This window comes from Bison bison, unplaced genomic scaffold (genome assembly GCF_000754665.1).
Source record: "Bison bison bison isolate TAMUID 2011002044 unplaced genomic scaffold, Bison_UMD1.0 scf7180017864259, whole genome shotgun sequence".
NCBI classification, from domain to species: domain Eukaryota; kingdom Metazoa; phylum Chordata; class Mammalia; order Artiodactyla; family Bovidae; genus Bison; species Bison bison.
The window spans coordinates 3,074,258-3,083,784 of NW_011494831.1; the positions used below are offsets into that span (position 1 = coordinate 3,074,258).

General features: G+C 44.7%; 1 protein-coding gene across 1 annotated transcript in view; it reads right to left on the minus strand.

Moving 5' to 3' along the window:
- The window catches only part of DNAJC17 (DnaJ (Hsp40) homolog, subfamily C, member 17), a 30,783-nt gene that overhangs the window by 7,348 nt on the left and 13,908 nt on the right, over positions 1–9,527 (minus strand). Inside the window, exons 2-7 of the mRNA XM_010847963.1 lie at positions 3,138–3,207; positions 2,786–2,844; positions 2,503–2,590; positions 1,033–1,118; positions 698–794; positions 96–139 (exon numbers count right to left, since the gene is read on the minus strand). Of these exons, the coding sequence (XP_010846265.1) occupies positions 96–139; positions 698–794; positions 1,033–1,118; positions 2,503–2,590; positions 2,786–2,844; positions 3,138–3,207 (444 nt within the window). The remainder of the gene's footprint in view (positions 1–95; positions 140–697; positions 795–1,032; positions 1,119–2,502; positions 2,591–2,785; positions 2,845–3,137; positions 3,208–9,527) is intronic.

Here is a 9,527-nt window from a genome sequence, read left to right on the forward strand (position 1 = left end):
CAGTGTCCGCACCACAAGCCCCGGTGACCCCAGAAGCATCTCTTCTTGCTGAGAGGAGGCAGTGTGAAGTGGCCCGTGGAGCCTGCAGGGCTCACCTTTAGCTTGGGGGTTTCTTTGTTTTCAGGATTTTTTGCCATTCCTAGAAAATGTAGGAAAATTAGCAAGGTAGAATGTGGAGAGGTTCCCCCAGGGGAGACAAAGTCTAGGGCCACAAGGACCTGGCAAAGATCACTCCTGTCCACGGGCAGTGCCCCACCCTGCTGTGGAGCCTGACAGGGCAAGTAGGAGCAATCCCACCCTTGCCCCCAGCTGCCACCTTAGGGTAGCAGCCCAGCTGCCTGCTGGAGGCCATGATTAGCACTCCACCAACGAGGGGCCATGAATGCCTTCTGGGGGCAAGAGTCAGAGGTATAGACCTCACAGTTCTACTGAAACAAAGGGTCCCAGAGCCTTCCCCTTGCCCTGGTGATCTGCTCCAAAAATAGAGCCAACATCAATGCGGCCAGGAGATCTCAGGCAGAGTGAAAAGCCAATAAGCCCCAGAGAACTGTAAGAAAGGACAGGTGGCATGTGTCCAAGTGGGGTACCCGGAGGGTTCCAGCAGGTAGAAGCTTCCAGATCAACTTCACCGAGCAGCCAGTGTGGCCGCTGTGAGCCACCTCAGAGTGGGAGGCCGGTGTGGGGGCCAGACTCTCACCTGTCAACCTCTGCTCCTGTTCCTGACGTATCTGCTCCCGGATCAGCCTCTGCTGTTCCTCCAGCTGCCGGGAACCCTCTTCTCGCAGGCGTTCGATCTGCAGAGCGGGGGTTGGGGAGGGTGACAATTCTGTGCAGATCCAATTCCAGGTTGGCTCACCTTGCAAAGGTCCCTGGGACGTTCCACCTGCAAGCTAGGCTCAGCAACCTGTGGGTGGGACAGACGACCCAGATCCCACAGGGGAAGGCAGGAAGGGCATGCCCGCCCCAGACACAGCAGCCTCTAGTTGACCGGCCTCTTCCTCCTGAGGATGGTCGCAGGGCCTGGACGCTCACCTCCTGCTCTAGCGTCCTGGCGCTCCCGCTTTCCTCCTCCTCCTCGCTGCCGAGGGCCTGGGCCTGCCGCTCCCTGGCCTCCAGGTCTAGGCACAAGGGTTGAATGACCCAATGTCTGGTTTAAGCAGTTTCCACATGGCCCCAGCCCACCTGGCTCTGGCTGTACCCCAAAGTCTCATGTAGCATGAACCCATCCAGTAATTCTTCCTCCTCCCTCCATGCCCATGTGCTCCCAGATTCATTTCCATTGAGAAAAGTTGTCACAAGGAAGAGTATAGGCTCCAGCTGAGTGGCTGGGGTCTGGAAGAGTTACAGCAGCTCCCACTGACCAAGCTGGTTCTCTGAACAGTGAAGGTGTGGGTGGGTGCTAATGTCAGCAGCCTGGGGCCATGGGTCAGGGCTGCCAGTGGGTGGAGCCGCCGGCCTCTGTTCCTGCGGTTTGGCACCACAGCCTGCAACCTTGCCTTGGCTTCGATGCTCTTTCCCACCACTGTGCTCGAGTTTCCACTGTCTCCTCTACCTGCCCCTCAACTCACATTTACCAAGCCTCACTGCAGACCCAGCTATAGGGACAGAAGCCTCCATGCAAGGACATCACCCCAGGGCCTGGAGCCCTTCCCATCTTCCAAGAGAAACCTGCCTGTGGCTCTGTCCCAGGCCAGCTGCTGCGGCAAATGCTTCTCTCAGGTCTGGGACTCGCTGCTTTCTTTTCTGCTCACTTTACCTACCTAAACTCCAGGTTTATTTGTTTTTGATGGAGGTATGGGGATGGTATATGTACATAATAAATATATGGATGTGAAACAGGCAAGATGAAGGGGAGAAAAATTGAGTGAAGAATGCCTGAACCAATCTTGTGGGGGTAATGAAAATGTTCTAAAATTGATTTAGAGTCATAGTTGCACCATTTGTTAAATTTACTAAAAATCACTGAGTTGTTCACTTGAAATGGGTGGACAATGGGATATACAAAATAATGTCAATAAAGCTGTTTTTCAAAAGGTGAATGTCTGGCTCTCTTTGGATCCTTCTGAGGGGATTTCAGAGTGAGAGCTCTGTGCAGAACTTGGACAAACGACACAGATAAACAACAGCACGGCCAACAAAGACCTGACTGTGCTCGTGCCGTGTGGGTTCAAATCCTGGTTCCAGCAGGTTCTTATCTTTTTGGTGCCTTAGCCTCTTTTGTTTATAAAAATAGGTTTCGTAACACCCAGCTCTTTGGACAGTCATGATAATTAAAGGAGGCAGTAAAACATCTGTCACAATGCTTAGCTAATAGCACACCTAGTCATTGTTATTATTCCTCAGACTGTCCTTCAGGAGCCGCCCCTGAGAACGGGGTTCTGTCCAGGACTGGGGCCCAAAGCTCTGAGTGGCTGGAACTGAAGCTACAGGAGCAAAGGTGGCAGAGCTGCACAAAAATAACCCAGGGAAACCGCAGGGCGCCAGCACCACGATGGCACCTACCGAGCTTTACTTTCTTCCTTCTCTCATCAAGTTTCTGGGTCCTCTCTGCCGCCTGCTTCTTGGCTTTCCTGACCTTGTCATAGGCAGCCTGGCAGAAGGAAGAGTCAACAGGGTAACACACACAGCGCCAGGCCTCCTCCCTGGCCCCGCCACTAGCCCTGGAGCTAGTGAGGCAGTCTGGTGACAGTCTCAAGGCGAGGACAGTATGGCCGAGTATAGAGGATGAAGCACACAGTGGTCTCTAAATGTGGGGGACAATTCAGATAGAGGAGGATGTGCTTACCCTGGCGGCAGCATCGGTCAGTACCTCCAAGGCCTGAGAAAGCTGGTGGAAGAGTTCAGCTAAACGTAGAGATCAAAACAGAGAGAGGAGAAAAGTAAAGTTAGACTTGGTGACGGTGTGCTCCCTCAGAAAAGCACCTCAAAGAAGCCACAGGCTGCTGGAAAGGAAGACATCAACAGATGCCCAACTAACAAAGAAGAGTGAGTATATCAGCAATTGATCAGATGCCTTTAACGTGTGAAGTGCAGCCACGGGCCCAGTGCCCAAAGTCAGGCTGCATGCATTGACCTCCATGGCACTCACACCACACCCAGGTGGGTTGGGCTTCTCCTCATGCCTAGGAGAGGCTCACCTGCTCTCGGATTATCCGGGTTTTTGTCTGGGTGGCAGGAGAGGGCCTTCTGTCTATATGCCTTCTTCACCTGGAAGAGACAAGATTGGGTTATTCATTCTCTCACCCCAAGACAGACAGGAAAACACTGCTAACGGGATAAGGGAAATCCAGGGAGGGCTCTGCATCGCTACAAGAAGGTTGCCACACTGAAATAGTCATCTCACAACCACAGTGGAGATCTTCAGTGGAAGCAAAGGCTACGGAGGGAGCTGAAGGCTGCCCAGCAGCAGGGTTGGGCCTGCTTCCTGCCGAGCGCCCAGTCTCACCACTGTGGATGTCAGAGGCTCCTGGCAGGGGCAGATTCCCTCTAGCCATCCAGAAACAGGCACTCACACAGTCTTAGTGTAATGTAATGTATGCCAGGGCAACATTTCCGCAGGGAAACTTAGCCATCAACATTTTAAATGTACTTTCTCTTTGACTTATTATGGAATTTTGACTTGCAGAAGCATGCCAAAATAAATATACAAGGACACCCACTAAAACATAGTTTATATAAGCCCCAAAGTAAAGCCAACCAAAATCTCCAACAATGGGGAGACTCATTTAAGAAATCATCATAGACAAAAGTCTGTATGTGCTGTCCAGAAATATCTTCAAGTCCTCATTACAAGAAAAAAAACTGATTAAGTATGATGACAAACAGCAAATCATTATGTTCTACACCTGAAACTAATCCAATGTGATGTGTCAATTATACCTCAACTTAAAAAAAAAGAAAGTATCTTCAAGGTACAGTGCATGAAACAAACAAGGCTTAGAACAGTATATGTTAATATGACAATTTGGGGGTTAAAAATAAATCAAAAATAAAAGAAATGTAAATAGTTAGAAACACTCGAGCATGTGCAAGCCTTTGTTTTCCTGTTTTCCCTCACAGCAATCACAAGAAACAGTGGTTTCTTTTGGAGAGAAGCTGAAAGTGGAGGGGAAAGAAACATTCACTTCTCATTGTATACTTTTCTGTAGTTCTACTTTTCAAACCTTAAACTAGTCTTTATTATTATTTTTTATTGATAACAGGGGTTATCTTGGTGGGGAAGCTATGGTCTATTTTTAGTTTTCATCTTTGTACCTCTTTATTAAAAAGAAAATAAGTATTATTTTTTATATTAGTAAAAATAAATAAACATAGCTACCAAGGTTCTCTTTTGTATATTTCCCACTCATAAGGGAAAGCAGAGCACAAAACCCAGAAATCCTCTGCTTTCTGAGGCCTTGCCCTCACTCTGCCTGTATACGTTACCTACTGCTCAAATCTCTTGGGAGGAGAAGCCTCTAGCCCAGAACCGCCACCAGTAGCTAAGCAGACTGGCTCTCCAGGCTTCCTACAGGGAACCAATAAACATTTCAATCCAAAGTGTGCTAGAAAAGGGCCTTCAGAGGCAAGCAGCCAGCACCCCCAGGGGAGGGTCTGTGGCCCAGTGCCCCCTGCACCTTCGGCTACACCTAGCCCAGGACCACTGGGGTGTGCTGCCACCTGCTGGGCCAGAGCTAGAAGCACACCTTCACTTGCCGGGGCAAGCAAGCCCATCTACTAACAGCTCTCCTGGCTGAGCCTGAGGAAGCAGGAACCACTCCCAGCACAGGCTTTGGGCAGAAAGTGTAAAAGTCCCTCCCTGCCCCCTAACCTTCTCAACTGCCCACCTATGTTCACTTCCTCACCCCAACCTAGGTCTTCACCAACAATAAGTAATGACAACAATAACAAAACCCAGCTTTTTTTTCACTATTTGTTGTTCAGTCACTCAGTCGAGTCTGACTCTTTGCCAGCCCATGGACTGCAGCTCACCAGGCTTCTCTGTCCTTCACTATCTCAAACCCATATCCATTGACTCTATGATGCCATCCAACCATCTCATCCTGTCGCCTTCTTCTCCTCATTAAAAAATAATAATAAGGGAAGAGGAGGTGATAGTTTCATAGTCTTACATCTGACATGTCATCTTTTACTCTTGAGGCAACTTATTTGTCATTCCTCCCTTTACTCTTTCTTTTCCCTTCTCCATTTATGCCTAGGGCCTTATTTCTTTTTTACTTTAAACCAAGCCTTTATTACGTATTCTTTATATTTGCAGGCTTCCCCCATGGCTCAGTAGTTAAAAAAATCCTCCTGCCAATGTAGAAGACCAAGCGTCTTTTGTTTCTTCAATAAGTAAAGCAATACAAAAGTATATAAGGAGAGAGAGAACTAAAAAGCTACTGTTGTTTCCCTATTTCCCCAGCCCTCTTTTCCAAGTCCTTCCCCCTGATCATTCCAACAAACAGAAGTCTTTGGGGTCTTGTTTCTGCCTCTCTGCCCCCACCTCTCCTCTCTCTGATCCCAGGCGCTGTGGCTGAACTGGCTGAGAGGAAGAGGAAGGGAGAACAGGGTGTCTCTTGCCTCAATTTGCAACACTGCCCTCAGGACCAGGATTAGCAGTCCTGCCCTCCAAAGGCTGAATTTTGTGGAAGATGGTTTCTTTTGTATCATGGAGCTCTTTTAAAGTGTTACGTGTTCTTTTTTGTAAATGCGAGAAAGGACAATAAGAGGGAGGGGAGGAGTAAGAAGGAATAGTAGGAAAGCAAAATAAGAGGCAAGAGGGGGCTAGGTGGTAGAACACTCTTCATTTTCTTTTCTTTCTTTAGAGAATGCTTTATAGTTTTTTATTCTAAAGGAATGATATTAAATAGCTTTCTGTTTTATATTTCATTTTAATGCTCTATATCAGAAAGTTGTTTTTTTTTTTTAACTTAAACAGGAAAATTGTTCAAACAAAAAAACTAGTTATATAATAATAGGAAATTAGTCTACATATATTAGTCTGTTTTCTCATCAATTCTCTTTCCAGAATATGTTCCTTCGACAAATGTCTTTACCAGTCTCATCAGATTTCATTTGAAGCAACAGTATAACTAGACCAAGGTCACCTCACTCCCCATCTGGGTGGACCCCCATTTTATTCCCACCCCTCCAGCCTCCCACACACTCAACATCTATAACCAAACTCAACTGCCCCAATCAACTTGATGTATCCTGAACCCCTTTCCACTCAAGGCCTAGCCTGGGCCTCCATTTCCAAATCACCCCTTAAAGGTGTGAGGAGTTGAACATTCTGTATTTCAAAATCCTACTGGAAAAAATTACCGGTCTCATGCAGTGGCCTGATGAGTAAGGGGAGAGGTGAGGTAAGAAAGTCAAGGTCATGCTGGTATTCATTCTTAGAGAGCAATGTCTACAGATAGGAGGGAAGCTCTCTGAGAGCCCCTTGGTACAGCACCAAATCTACCCCACCTCCTGGGTCCACTTCTGGAGCATGGAGGATATGGAAGGACTGAGCTGAAGCTGGTAATACAGAGAATAATCGGGAATTTCCCTGACACTGAAGAGGAAGGACACTGCTTAGCAAGGAAAATGGCTGTGAAAACAATGAATACTACAGTTGTAAGATGCCTGTAAGTGAGGTCCCTTAGAGTGGAAAAAAAAAAAAAAGAGAGAGAGGAGTTAATTTTAGCCTTAAAGGCCTCACATAGGAGATAACATCTGAGCTGGATCTGAAAGGTGAGTAATAGTTCTTCAAGCAGAGCCAGAAAGGGCATTCAAGACAGAGGGTGTGGAAGAACCTGACTTCCTTCCCTTCAAGCCCCAGATCAGCTCAGAGGAGAAATATGTTTTCCTTTAATGAGGAAAAGGTACTGAGAACAGAAAAGGACATGAAAAAGCAGAGATGCAGTTGCAATAAAACATGGAAGTAAAAATAATGTTTTTGTCAAAGAATATTTTAATTAAAAAAAAAAAAAAAAAAACCTTTGACCAAAGAAAAGTAACAGAAAAAAACCAGGAAAAGAATAAAATTCACACAAACAAGTTTTAAAAACACAAACTTGGGATGAAGAAATGCTGGGGAGCAAGGGCACATATAAAGGCAAAGAAATGCAAACTGGCCTGAGAAGAGAAACAGCGCTAAAGGTAACTCAGGTGTGACTCTGAAAATAAAGAAACTCAGCATGATTCATAAGGTATGTGTGATTCATAAAACAGAGAGTGGACCAATCAGAAGGAAAAGCCCCACAGTGCGTGAACAGGGCCAGATGTGGAAAGCCTTCTAAGATCAAAAGTAATGAATCAGGATGAATGACTAAAGAGGCTTTAGGGGTCTCCAAGCCCAAAGAATTTGAACCCCAAAGTTCACTTTGAGCTAATGAAAGTTTGTCGTGAAGCACAAAGACAAGATTAATGGAACATATAAGCATGGCCAAGAAACAAACAGTAATAAATGTAAAAATTCAATGTATGGTAAAAAGTATTATTAAAATCCAACATGGTGAGTGAAAAAAGTTAGTTCTTCATCTCAAGCCATATACCAAAATAATTCCAGATAGATTAAAAACAAAAAAACCTCAATACAAAAAATGAAACTAAAAGAACCTAAAGAAAGAAAATGATGGGACTATTAGTCTACCTTTAGTGTGGGGAAGAAATTCCTAAGCATTAAAGCAAGGAAAGGAATCACACATACATGCACACACATGTATATGTACACAAAATGAATGGATTTACAATGAAAATTTTTTAATTTAAGCAAAAAATCATAGACAAAAATTAAAAGATGAGGGGGGTGGGAGGGAGGCCCAAGAGGGAGGGGCTATATATATACTTATAGCTGATTCACACTGATGTACAGTAGAAATCAACATAACATTGTAAAGCAATTATCCTCCAATTAAATATAAAAAAGAAGTTTTAAAAAAAAAAGGACAAAGGAAATGATAACTGAGAGAAGTATGTGCATGACATCTTTACTATGCAAAGAAGCCATGCAGGAAAAAAAAACACAAGAAAAAGACAAACTACAAGAAAACAGAGAACATGAACAGAGAGTCATAGAATATAAACGGTTGACACGAAAAATGTTCAGCCTTACACATAAAAGTTAAGTCCTTTTCACCTCTCAGCTGACAACAAGGAAAACAAAGGATGGTATTTAATGTTGGTGGCTTTGTGGTGAATATGTAAATTAACACAATGATTCTGGTCTGTTTGGGTTTTTTTTGTCTGCACCCCGTGGCTTGCGGGATCTTAGTTCCCTGACTAGAGATCAAAGCCCTGCTCCCTACCCGCTGCAGTAGAAGAGCAGAGCCCTACCACTGGACTGCCAAGGAATTTCTTATACAATGATTCTGGAAAGTAATCTAGCAGTATATATCAGGAAGCTTTGAAAAGTGCAGACCCTTTGATCCAGCAAGGCCTCTTCTAAAGAAATACTTAGAAGTTTATACAGTATTTATAAACATTGCTGTTCATTATAGCATATTTATAAAAGAAAAAGTCAGAAATAATCTACATTCCAAGATGGTTGCTAGCACCTATCATGTAGCAAGCTCTTTTTGAAATGCTTTATATACAGTAACTTACTTAACTCTATTATTTTAAAATAGGATTTCTCTCCTTTAAAAAAAAAATCTATTTTATTTATTTAGCTTTGTCGGGTCTTAGTTGCAGCATATGGGATCTCTTGGTTGTGGCATGTGAACTCTTAGTTGGGGCAAGCAAACTTTAGCTGTGGCGTGAGAGATCCAGTTCCCTGACCAGGGATCAAACCTGGGGCCCCTGCATTGGGAACACAGAGTCTTAGCCACTGGATCACCACGAAGTCCCAGTAACTTACATAACTCTTAACACCTCCCTATGAGGTAGAAATTACTATCCTCATTTTACAAATGAGAAAACTGTGACATAATGAAGCAATCATTATGATACTGAAAATCCATTCAATGAAAAACTATGCAATCATTATTTCAGACAATAACTGTTCTATTCTAGCCATATACCATAGGGAAAACTGTGGCTCCCAATCACCCCTGCCATCAAAGAAGGAACTGGGAGTCTAGACTTCCATCCTCACCAGCTGTAACAAAGCACCCCAAACCTTTTGCCAGAGTGGTGTCAGAGAAGGCCAAGAAGGGAGTTCACACTCACTAGATGAAAATATAAAAATATTTCCGAAAGAGAGCATTATAATTGACATTTACTTTTCACAGGGAGCTGTATTACACAAGCTCACTGTGTAATCACATCAAGAAAAAAAAAATTGTTCAAACAAACAAACATAATTAGCCAGAGCAATTAGACAAGGTAAAGAAATAAAAGGCACCCAGGACTTCCATGGTGGTCCAGTGGGTAAGAATCCACCTTGCAACGCAAGGGACAAGGGACTGATCCCTAGTCAGGGAACTAAGATCCCACATGCTGTGGAGCAACTAAGCCTGTGCACCACTGAAGAAGGAATTCATAGGGCCTGGACTCCATCTTAGGCCTGTTCATGCTGATCATGCTCGGGCACCTCTCCAATGGACTCTGAACTCTGT